This window comes from Amaranthus tricolor, chromosome 10, assembly GCF_026212465.1.
Source record: "Amaranthus tricolor cultivar Red isolate AtriRed21 chromosome 10, ASM2621246v1, whole genome shotgun sequence".
NCBI classification, from domain to species: Eukaryota; Viridiplantae; Streptophyta; class Magnoliopsida; order Caryophyllales; family Amaranthaceae; genus Amaranthus; species Amaranthus tricolor.
The window spans coordinates 16,549,139-16,562,578 of NC_080056.1; the positions used below are offsets into that span (position 1 = coordinate 16,549,139).

Sequence of the window (13,440 nt, forward strand, 5' to 3'; positions counted from 1 at the left end):
GTGAGATGGACTTGGAGTGGGAGAGTGTAGCACGTGGTTGGGAGGGGAGAAGCCCTATTGATCATTAAGAAACCCAAAATGAAATTGTGAGTCCAAACAATTGTAGTCTATTACTTGGGGTTTATTGATGGTAGCAAAAAGAAAGACTAATTCATCAAACACCATATAAGGTTAAATAAAAATTTTGTTAGTCAACAAATAAATGTAAAATATTAATGATCCTTGTTGTCTCATTCATTATTCACTTGATATAAATACATAAAACCCTAGAGCCATACACATACACTACAGGTATGCAATTACATAATTAACCTTATTATACAATCTAAATAATACTTCATATTACAAATATTTAATAATATATTTCCCAATAAAAATGATAACTGAAAAAAGAAAAATAATTTACAAGTTTTGTATTTATATTTAAACAGAATTATTGTATAACTAAACTTTTAGGTAATCTAAAGATATAGAGAGCATGTTTTATGATGATATACAAAAAAAAAAGAAAAAAGAAACTCAATTTAAGCATAAAAAATAGTTGAAGCTTTGAGTTTAGACATACGTAAAGTGCATCAAAAGCTTAACAAAAGGATATTTGTGTCCTTTGTAATCATATAGGGAAAGTGCATGAATCCCAGGCATCAATTCAGAGACAGGCAAACAAGTTTGGCCAGCAAAATCATCTTTATCAGTGATATCATATTCATGAACTTCAACTCTAAGCAAAGCTAATTCTGGTATTCTTAGTGGGAAACTAAACTCTTCATTCCAAATAGGTCTCCAATCATCCTCTATTACTTTTGTTTTCTTCATTGTTTCATCTGCTGATGCTCCTGCTATTCCCACCTGAGAACGTCGTACAAACACGTACATGACCATTTGACACCGATAACTAAATAAATTGTCAATGTTTCGGGATTGTATTGTTTTATAAATAATTTGTGATTTATAGTCTTAAAGTTTAGGAGTTTGTAAATTAGAACCTTAATGTTTTTTTTTTTTGTTAATTATAGCAACTAAAGTTTTAAATTCTACTACATTCAAGCCAAATCACATAATTTTGACCATTTTAATGATAAGATTTTTAGGTCAATTGGTCAGAATTTGTAATTTGGTTTGAATGTTGTTGACTTTAATACTTTTATGGCTATAATTCGTAAATGTTAAAAATTAAGGTTGTTATTGCAAAGTTTTAAACTTTAATGTAAACATTAAAATAACTTTACATACCCTAACATAGAAATCCGGTGGAGAAAATGTATCAAAATGGGTCTGTTTAAAGTCTTGGCGCCATCCATCTCCCATGTAAATTTTCACCTAAAAATTCAGAATTTATGATGAGATTTCATTCTTAATTGGATGATCTAAGCTTGCTCATTAGAGGAAAATATAATGTTTTGCATTGAGATTTAGTCATCAACTAATCACCTTTAATGTAGTCTTCACTGATAAATTTGCTTTTGGATCAAAAACTTTGTTATCAGGACTCGAGTTCATTAGGAAATCAGGCTTTTTTACATAACCACAGCCTCCATTGGCTCTAAACATCCCATGCATCAACCATAGCTGTTTTCCATGACCCTATCAACATAAGAGATTGATTAAGCGGCTATCACCTAGCGGCCATCTATTATACCACAACATTTTATTATTTTAATGACCCTGTCAACATAAGAGATCGATTAATTAAGCAGCTCTCACCTAGGCGGTCATCTATTGTACAACTACATTATTCTATTATTCTAATAACCTTAAGGAGTTCTCATGACTTTCATATAAACACGGTTTGAAGGGTCTGATGAGTGGAAACTTATCCATATAATAACAAAATGAAGTTCTTTTATAACTGACTTGTCTCTTAATAAAAAATGCATATAATTCGATTCTATCATTATAAATAACCTGCATGTTGAACGCGACCATTTGAGCTCCATGCATCCAACCAAGAAAAGGCTCATAGTTGGAAGAGTCGAACCGCGTAACTTTAGGGAATATCCTTAGAATATTTTTTTGGGTATACCTGAAAATTGAATACAAACATAAACATGATACACATTCATAAACTTTTAATAGACATGAAATGTTATGAGGTTGTTTCGCTATTAGTTATTTCAATTAGCTTGTTTAACTAATAGATAGCAATAGCGTTTTTTGTTAGTTGTTAACATAGTTTGATAAACCAACTATGCATGATATTTTGATAAAATTAACTACTAATTATTCGTTATTTATTAGAAAAAATATGAAATAAAAAGTAAAAAGTCACTAGAAAAGTTATCCATTATAGACTTTTAAGTTTTTGGGTCGTTTTGTCTATAAAGCTAATTTCTCTATCCCCATAAGGTTTCTCTCCTTTTATTGTATAAATGTTGATTTGTAGTTAAAGAAAAAAGTCAAAATACAAGCTAATGAAAAAAATTATAATTGAGATATGAAAAGGGAATAAGTTTAATGCGGGACAGAGAATGAAGAGATACTTATCCAGTTCGTCAAGCGAAGATGTGAAAGACCATAAAAAAAAGATGCAAAATAAGTATAACAAACTAAAATGAAAAGTGATTTATTTTCATAAATGTTATTGTTATTAGACCAACCAATAAGCTAAAAACTAAAAGCTAACAAAAAAAACTGACAAATAAATTCGTTATCAAACACAACCTATATAACTCTTACAAAAGATGATTGTATCCTATCATATTTGAATCAATGCCACTTTTCCCAAGTAAGATATTAAGTTTGATTTTCAATTAGCCCTTTCATTTCCTCATCGTTTTCAAAATTTCAACAATGTTAAGAATGCTAGCATTATTAATATGGAGTTCTCTCTGGAACCTAATTTTTTCTAATTTTTTTTTATTTTTAGTGAAAAGGGAAAATAGATTAGAGAATAAGATAAAATATACAAGTGGATGGTAAAAATGACTAAATAACAACGAAGAGAGAATATTTTTGTAAATGAGATTAATGAAAAAGAAATAGGGTTATTGCCAAAAAAATTACAAATTCAATAAAATAAACTAAAATAAATAAAAAATGAGCTAATTTGCAAAGACATGGACTAATAATCAAAACAGCTGGTATTGTATGAGAACTTCTCATTATGAAATGTGTCTCTATAATTAGCCCACTACTCTAATCAATCAATTTGTAATTGTAAGAGATCATTTATCACACTAAATATAAATGGATCATCTCAATAAAATTCATCTCACTACGAAACCGTGTCATTTAATATTACTTAATTAAAAAGATTTTTTTCCAGGACTAGTATGGCATGCCAAAAATGTGGCAAGCCGGCCTTTCTGGATTGAAAACCTTGTGGGCCATTTGCTTACAACTACCGAGCCTGTCAAGTAGGCCATGGCCCCGCAATGTTCTAAATTCTAGCCCAGGCATGGACTTGTCCACGTAATCAATTCTCTAGATTTAACTGAACCTTTCTAAGGTCTCTATCATTTTAAACAATAATCACCAAGTACTATTGAGCAACTCATGTGGAAACTTTTTTTTCGATGAGAAGATCTCAAAATAAGATGTTCGTATGCAAATAGTTTATTAGGTTATTCCATACATATATGAAGCTAGTCTTACGGTGAGACATTCTCATACTAAATTTTTTATTACTAATATGGTACTTTTGGTTTTTTGTTAGTAGAGAGTGAAAGATTAAAGAATAAGATAAGAACAAATAAATGAATAAATATGAAAACAAGAACAAAAGGGACATTAGGTTTGTGCATGAAATTAGAAAAAAGAATATGATTTTATATATGTAAATAAAAATGTAACTAAGTTAATAGAACAATTATAAATAAACATCTTAAGAGGGATGAAGAGAGTGTTATGAAACATCAACTCAATGTGATATTGTTTTCATTAATCTATAAGTTAAAACATAATCATATGGGAACTTGTTTGAATCGTCTCGATCTAAAATATTTTGATTAATTTGTAGTTTTGACAATAGTTTGATACATAAATAGAGATACTAACTATCGAAAACGTATAAATTTGTGCATTGGGAAAAGAGAAACGTCAAATATTGCAAGATTTAAAGAATAGATGTATTATTAAACTTTATTTTCAAGTGTATAAAAAGTGTAGTAATTTAATAAATTATTTTATTATAGCTCACAATAGGGGTGTTAGCGATTGGCTCTTGTTTGCGTCACATATTAGTTATTTTCTTTGAATAATTAGTTGTCTAGTCATACATTCGTTTAAATCAAACGTTATGAAAATTTTTGATAAAAATTAATTGTGTCTTAATTATTTATGAAATACAATCTTAGCAGTTTAGCAAACATAAAAGTAAAAAATTAAATGATAGACCGATAAATAAAGTTAGAGAAGAGACATTATACCTAATAATATCAGTTCCATAAGAAGTGATTGCCTTAGCAAGAAGTTGTTCACTCCAACTAAGACGACTGACTTTATTAGGATCAACCTTCAATGACTCCTTCAATTCACCTCTTTTTATCCCTGGAATCGTTATCATTCTCTTGTATTCTGCTGCTTTTTCACTTACACAACCATCATCATTATACTTCTCTTCTTCGTTTTCATCTATCTCTTCAATATTTTCATCTACAGTATTATTTTTGTTGTTCTGTTGAAATTGTATATAAAAAATTGTCAGCTACTCACTTAACTTTTAAAAATATAACATTCAAATGTGTAAAAACAGAACCTTGTTATTATCATCTGATACTTGTTCTTCTCCAGAAAGTTCTAGAATTTCCTTTTGTGATCCATTGCCTTTCTTGCCGTCATTATCAGCTATAAGATACTCCTTCGGAGGTTTTGTGGAGATGATCACCTTATACTTCAATTCTTCTGGGGATGGAAAAGCCTCTGGTATCTCCGATTCAGGATAGAACAGCATATCCCCAAACGTTTCATCGATCATCTTCAAAAATTAAAAATTCAAAACCACCCAATAATAATAACGTCAATTATCAGCTTAACTAAATTTTTGATTGAATTGGTTCGAATGTGATTAAAAGGTTATCAATTCGAATCTCAACCGTCCTTCAAATTCAAGTGGAATATTTCGCAATATGTATGAGGAGAACATATCCTAAACTTTACCATATGAATTTTCAAAAATCGCCAAATAATAATGACGTCAAAACTTTGATCTCAATATATGAAATTTGGTTTTAACAATAATTGGGTTTATTTTCAGCAGATCGAGTAAAGGTTGGTTTATATTTTGCTGTTTTCCCTTTAATTTTTGACATGTATTCAAAATCAATGTGATCTATCACAAATTTGAATCTGAATCACTACCTTAAATTTAAGTGGCATCCACACTTCTACCTTAAAAGAATCTCATCTGAAGGGATTTTAAAAATTTATAGCATATTTTAGTCTTCAATCATAAATTTAAGCTTTTAGTTGAGTTAATTTTAACAATAAGATATGACAATGTTTCATGTTGATCGAAATATATAATGAGGACTTTTATCTTATATTATGTTTTTGACATTTTTATCTTATAGTATGATATATGACTAGTTCATATTAATTATACATATATGTAAAGTATACATACTTTGGCTACTTTGGCTTGAAGAGTGGGATTGAGATGATCTTCAAGAGTTAAAATGACAGGATAAGGAGATGCTGTAAAAGCATGTTCTTTAATTGATTTGAGACATTTCATGAGCTCCACTGGAGTTGTTAGAGTCCTAAAATCACAAAATCAAACCAATTGACCATGAAATAAATCATAAAGAATACACAATATTGGCAAAACAAGCAAGTATAATTACTGATAATAATTATAGACTTACTTTCCATGCAAAACATGAACATTTTGTTTGTTAGGAGTAGGCCAAAGATCAAGCTCTATAACCCTAACACCTTTCTGCAATGCTTTGATTATGGGAACATCACTGCAATCACTGCTCAGTTGATTGCCAGTCAAGTATGAATTATGTCCAGTGAATATGAAATAATGAGATAATGGAGCTGTCATATCTTGATGCACCTTCAAATAAGCATATCCCAACAAACTAAGTCAAAATCTTGATTATAGTTTGAAAATTGCTAATCAAATCCATACGATATACTTCCTCCGTTCTAAAATGCTTCTGTTCTGAAATGCATACTACATTACGATTACTAGAACAATTCATCGTTCAATCTTATCTTATATATTGTGGCTAATGTAAAAGAAAAAATTTAGCTAAATAGAATCTGTTTGAATCCTCTAATCGCAAATATTCATAATATTAACTAGTAATAATTTTTAGTTACATATATTTCAATATATAAACAAGCGAAAACCAAAATTACGTATAGAATTGCATAGTTAAAAGTCATTTCGAGCATAACCCTGTGGCATGTGTCCTCTACTATGATAGACAATTGTATATTACATCTCATGGATTTTAACCATTAAATTGATAATTGAATTCGTAGGTACATGTTACATACAATACCAGTACTCCAAGGAGAACTCTCTAGATCGATCTCGTTGGAAAAACAAAATCCGAGGACACCTGTTTAATGTACAGGTCTCCTCGAAATAACTAGAATCTAAATTTTACCTGAGACTTGATAGGTGGATTGAGGTCAACTGAGAAAAGGTAAGAAAAGAATTCATCAAGAGTAAGAGATTTTCTAGTAGTAATAAGCATATGTATATGAGGATGTTTTCTTCTTAACTTGATCTCTTCCACAATCTTCTCAGCCTCAGTTAATGTGGCGGTGGACTCTCCTTGAACTTCCACCATGAAATTTAGGAGCTGGTCCGCCGTCATGTAGGGCCCACATTCGGCGTATTTATTGAAGAGATCTATAATATCCGACGGCGGTTGTAGTTCTGCCTTCTTGAACTTCCTTGAAAAGCATCCACATATCATGTAACTCTCCATTACTCTACACAATTAAAACGATATCTTTTGTTTTAATACCACAGGATTATATCCAGAAATGAATCCCTATGTATTTGATATATTTTTTTAAGGAGTGTATTTGATATTCTTCATTTCAGTCCTATTTGAGAAACCATATAATTTATTTCCATGTTGACTTGCAAAATGAAATTTAAAAATAATCGGTCTTTTTCTAACTATTACTCTCTCTTCTTATTAGATTTGATGATTTATTTTAATTACTTGCACCTACTCTAATTAAATGTTTTATTATCATTTTTACAAAAAGTACCCGGCTCAAGATATATACTCAAAAAAAGTTTATGTTATAGCTACTCACAAGCCTGCATTTTACACTATAAATTTAACATTTAACAATAATTAACAAATAAATATAAATAAAAAAATACTAATCATAGAAATAAAAGAAAAGTATAATTTAAATAAAAACGGGTCAAAGAGCCATATATGAAAGGTAAAAAACAAGAACAGCAACAGGTAAACGGAAGGTATTAGTAATCTAAGACATGAATAAGGCGTAATAACTCATGCAACTACTTGTATCAATAGTCAGGTTCTAAGAGAGGTGTAACCCATACAAGTCCCTTTTCATCTATTCCCCCTATGTTCTCCTAGGTCTTCTTCGACTTTTCTTACCATTCACTATGATGCTTTCAATCCTTCTCATGGGGGGTATCATATGTCTTTCTCTTCAATTGCCCAAACCATTTCAACCTATTTTTATGTGATCGCACATCCACCTCAGCCAACGCATTTTTGTTATTTCCATCTTATGTCTTATGTTTAAACGTCTTCTTTACTAGCAAATATTTTGTCCCATACAACATAGCAGGCCTAATTGCAACTCGGTAAAATTTACCTTTTAACCAAGAAAAACTCTTATATCCCCATTGGTGTATGAATGTTAGTCGATACTCTGTCATACATGTCCCGTATTGTCTCAATATACCTTTGTGAAATACCTCTAGCCTTGTGGCTATCACAAACGATGTCTCGTGGTATGCTTTCTTACGCTTTCTCTGATTGTCGATAAACACCATATGGAGATCCTTCTTCTAAAGGTGTTCGATTAATCATATAACCTTCGTAAACTACCATACACTTTATTATTATTATGTTACATTATCATTTAGATTTTAAATAATCAATTTATCTAATTTAATCTATATAACTAATACATTAACACATTTATGCATTTCACGTGTAAAATATATTATTCTCATTGCTCTTTTCAATTTTTTTTTTTATTTTAGGTAGTTTATTAATTATTCCCCTAAAAAATAGTGATATTTATATCACATTTTTTGGACATAATTAGTTAGTCACCCTAATTTTAACATTCTTTTATGCTTAAGGTACTCAAATATTTTATTAACTTTATTTTAACATTTTATAATGCTTATGGTTTCCACATATATTTCCACTAATTTTATTTTAATAAATTTTTTTATTCATGGTCTTCATATGTTATCTACTAACTTTATTTATATATTATTTAATATTATTATCCATATTTTTCTCCATAAACTTTAACATTTAATAAAAAAAAATTTCCACCATTTAAATTTCTTTTTTTAATTTTCGTAAACATTACATTAAGAAAATATCAAATAAGAACCTAGAGTGTAGACGAGTAGTTCAAATATAATGACTTGTCTCAATTGATCATTAATTATAACAATAAATGAATGATAATGGTCCAATTGCATTTAATTAAATTTGCAAATAGTTGAGATCAAATCACTACTTTCAAACTTTACTAATTTAGTAATATTCTTTTTACAAAAAGGCAAAAATGACACAAACTTTATGTATTTAACATTATCTTTAAACATGCATGATCTTTATAATAATCTTATTGCCATTTTATCTACTACTTATTTACATTTAAAATAGGTAGCCTTGAATGAGTGAAAAGTTATGAAACAAATTATATAATTAATCAAATTTTTTTAAAAATGAAAACCTTTGACATGATTATGGTTAGAATATTGCTTATAAAGCATACATAAAATCATAACCATATAGAAGTAATATCATTGGAATAGTAAAAGAAATATTTTTTAGAAATTTAAAGAAATATTAATATCCCTACCAACCCTTGATTTCATGAACTTTGGCTTAGGAGTTGGGATATGAATTTCCTGTCACTAGAGTACTATAAGTAAAAGCTCAACCAAATTTCTAATTTACTAATATTTCTTTTTATAAAAACAACTTAAATTAAGTTGTTAAAAATTAAACTTTTATCTCTAATATTAAAATGAAAGAGAAAAAATAGTAATAGATTTATGATTAATAAATAAAAAGAGTAAAAATTTAAAGGGTTTAGTCTTACTATACACAACTTCTCTCTTCTCTCTAGGTTTTGCTCTCTTCTCTGGCATTTTGCCATTGCTATGGCTAGGAGTCAATGCAGTTCGTTTTCAATAAATAATCTTTAGAGTTCAATAAGTAATCGAGAATAAATGGTTGCACTATTGAAGATTAGATCCTTGATATTTTATGTCCAAGGTTGCTAGTTATACTCTGAGTGCGTTTTTGTCCTTAGCTGCTCATTGCCTCATAGGATTTCTCTTTTGTCCTTCATGATATTACTGTTATTGAAATCAATATTCCTTTTTGAGGTTTCGTGTGAAGATTGCTATAATTCCTTACCTGGTTTTCTCTCATTGGTCCAAGAGGCCTGCATTTAATGCAAGACTCGACCTTTCTTAAAAAGGTGAATCTTTTTCCTATACCAAATGACTATTTATGTTAGACACACAATTATTTTAGGAGCGATACTTGTAGAGTCATTGTGATGTCTCTATCTTTCATCAAAGACCCGAATTCCAGCAAATCTCTAAATATCATTTGTCTTTTTCCAAGTGTTAGACCTTTCTGAAAGTTGATAGGAGTTCGAATATTCTCTAGAGGGGGATGAATAGAGAGTATGCCCGTTTAAAATTTTTGTCTGGAAGGTTTGCTCAAGAGCTTAGGTGACCTTTCAAAATTGTTTTCTGGAACAGCTTTAGGTCGATTGATAAATCTATAACGTACGTGCGAAAATAAACTTAAACAATAACATGCGATATGTTTACGAGGTTCGGCTCTAAACAGCCTACTCCCCGCCTATGGGTTCTCTTCCAACCCGTAGAATTCAACGCCTTTTATTAATGAACTTTAAGACAACTTAGAAGATCTCTCTAACTTCTCTCACCACGTTCTTCCCCTTAAAGAACGTCTTACAAGTTCTCTTAATAAAAGCACAAATTCCAATCTCACAATAGAGATTACAAAGTTGAACAATAAAAATTCTAACTCTTTTGAACATTAAATCCTATTACAAAATGTAAGAGTTAGATGAACTAAGAATTACAACACTTTTTGAACGTTTAAAGAATACTAGATCTTAATTTGAGAAGAGAGAAAATTATAAGAAAATGTTGTCATCTTAATCGTTGAATGAAGCCTTATAATTATATATGTCACGCCTCAACATATCCTTGTAGAGCAAGAAAGCTTCATCCGTCAATTTCATTGGTCTGGTTAATCTGCACCAGTCTTCAAGATCTTGAGCTTTAACTCAAACTGACGTTGCACTGACAGCTCATATAATTACGTCATTGTGTGCTGTAATTTGTTATTAACAACTATTGCTATGCTGCCAGGTTAGAACTCATACAAGATATTGAAACTTCAACAAAACCAGATAATACAACGTATAAATCTTTATTCAAATTTAATTTCTATTTTTAGTGTCAATTTAAATTATCTTTTCTTATTTTTAGTGTCAATTTAAATTATCTTCTTATTTATAGGAAAGCATATAATTAGTATAGTTTAATTTCAAAATAACTAATTTAAATTCAAATATTCAAATATAAACCATGTAATAACCTATTCAACGTGTAATGTATTCAAACATTTAAATATCTTGAGCACACGTTTATTTTAAAACTCAAAGTTAAAATACAAATATAATTCATGTATTTCAACGTCTTGAACATACATTTATTTAATTCAAATTCAAATATAATCTTATCCAATATACAATTATCTCAAGTCATTTAAACTTAGTTTAAACTTTATTCAGTATGTATTTCGGACTTAAAATATGTATCAACTAATCATTTAATATTTAATATGATTTTGGACTTACTTAAATAACTAAATATAATTGTTTAATTTATTGTTTAACTTAATATGTGTTTTGAATTATCATCACTTAAGAGAATTGAGTCTTCACTTTCAGCTCTCCAGCAAACCTTCTGAACATTGTAAAAATGGTTTTCTATATCTTCCTACCAATGATGTACCGAAGGTAACTCTTGGATCAGGTTCCTAACTGTCTAGTACAAACCGTCCAGGTTATCTTTTGGTCCAAACAACCAATAGTCCAGTCCAGACATTCTTGGCTATCTTTTGGTCCTTACAGCTTATAGTCCAGTCCAAATATTCTCGGCTATTTTTCAATCCAAATAACTTAGAATATGGTCTAGACACATACACAAAGTATGTAATTTTCTTCTTAACTTTACATTTAATTGAAGAAGTACTCCCTCCATTCTTTTAAGTTCTTCCACTTTGGGTTTTTCACACATATTAAGAAAAAGGGAATCTTTGGTTGTAGTGGGTATTATTTTAATTAAATAGTAGTGTGAAGTAATAATTGTATTGAAAGTATGAGAGAGAAAATAATTATAAATAAAAGTAAAACGAAAAAAATTGATTTTATTATATTAATTACAAATGAAATAGAACCTTACAATGGAGGTAATTTAACCAACTTTCCAAATTGGGAAAGTTTGGAGCTCTACAATCAAAAAAAAGGAGAGAACTTAATCCCTCCATACAAAAACCAAAAAAATCAGAAATTTACAATCATGGATCAGCAAATTACATACATTGGCCAAATTAAACTAACATGGATCAGCAATTACATGTACTCTAATAAGAAATTACATCAAATAATCTGAAAAAATGACCTTACAAATTCCAGTTTAGCCTATAAAGGCTGCTATTTGTGAAAAATCAGTAGCCAAACAGATTGTGAAAAATTGGTAGCCAAACAATCTGGACAAAACAGCAACATTATCTTCCAAAAATTAGTAGCTTTTCTTAACAGCTTCGAAAACAATAGCCAAATAGTTTGTGAAAAACATCATCGTATCATTAGCCTTCAATGGCTTCGAGAAGTGAAGATGAGCAACAGGGGCTTGGTACTATGGATCGAATTTATACGTTCCAGAGTCTAATTCTAAATCAAAAGAAGAGCCACAGAATATGGAAGAAATAGAACCACAGCAACAAAATCAGCATAAGCCAAGACTCACGAATAAGTTAAGGCAGCTTATTTTCCAAGAGATGTTGTCACTAAAAGTTAGTGACTCACTTCCTCATGGTACATTCAAACGCATAGCTCAAAAATACAGCTAGATACATAGAACCATCCGAGATTTATGGAAACAAGCAATACAAACCAAGGAAACAAACAAACCATCACTAGTGGAAAAAAACGCATCTGCTGCATGTCATTTGCTGCGGTTTTCTTTAGACGCAGCATTAAATAGCAAAAAAAAAAAATAATCATAGTCATATTCTTAATATTACTTGGTAAGTTGCGATTTTAAGGTTTTTATAAGCTTTTTTGGCACTTTCACGCATAAAGTTACATGGTAACTTGGTTTGTTTTGCATGAAACTTTGCACACAACACTATTTGGTATATATTATTGTGTTGAACGTATTAGGATTGTAAATCACAGTCATAATCTTAATATTACTTAGCTTGTGTTCTAATATATTTATATTAATACTCTTTCAGGTACTGATATACAATGCATCTTTTCAGAGACGAAATTGTCCCCGAGATTGAGACCTCGGATAATGAGCATCGTAGTTACGACACTGAAGAGGACCAAATAGTGAGATACGAGCGTATGGCTGAAAACGCTCCACCACTTAACAATGATTTTGAGATTGAAGACGCCCCACCAATGGATGCTCCCACTACCAGAAAGAAAGGAAAAGGGCGAGGTCCTACGAAAAACCTCAAAGTCACAGAACCCATGCATTTGGAATACAATGCATTGGGTCAACCCTGCGGAAAATGGCGTAGGCAATATGGAAAACAAGTGGGCCTATGTATCCGCAAGATTTCCATATTGCATGCATGGAACGAGGTTCCAGAGGGTTTGAAGAACTCTCTATGGAATGATAATGTCTTAAGCAACTTTACTATTTTTATTCATTTAGTTTTATTTTAAAATTAATTTAATTGACACTAATAAATATAAATTTTTTTTATAGAATCTTTTTCACATCGAGAGTGATGAGGAGAAGAAGAATGTGTTTTTTTCAGCTGTTGATGAAAGATTTAGAGATTTCAAATCCAAGCTAGTAACTGGCTGGATCACGAAAAAGCTTGCCCGTACGACCAAAAAGGTCAAAACGGGAAACGAAGGTGGAGAGTAAGCACCTTCAAAGATGACCTACGAAATATGGGGTCACATATCAAAGAGGGAAGGGGAGGCTTTTGTTGCCAA

At 30.3% G+C, this 13,440-nt stretch overlaps 1 protein-coding gene across 1 annotated transcript; it reads right to left on the bottom strand.

Moving 5' to 3' along the window:
* Positions 1 to 208: 208 nt before the first annotated feature.
* Positions 209 to 7,122, bottom strand: LOC130826189 (phosphoinositide phospholipase C 4-like). Its single transcript, XM_057691759.1, has 9 exons — positions 6,564 to 7,122; positions 5,805 to 6,001; positions 5,564 to 5,699; positions 4,697 to 4,915; positions 4,368 to 4,615; positions 1,906 to 2,023; positions 1,432 to 1,584; positions 1,234 to 1,320; positions 209 to 849 (listed from the first exon to the last, which is right to left on the bottom strand). The coding sequence occupies exons 1-9, from the start codon at positions 6,888 to 6,890 to the stop codon at positions 556 to 558; spliced, it is 1,779 nt and encodes a 592-aa protein (XP_057547742.1). The 5' UTR covers positions 6,891 to 7,122; the 3' UTR covers positions 209 to 555.
* Between the last annotated feature and the right edge of the window lie 6,318 nt (positions 7,123 to 13,440).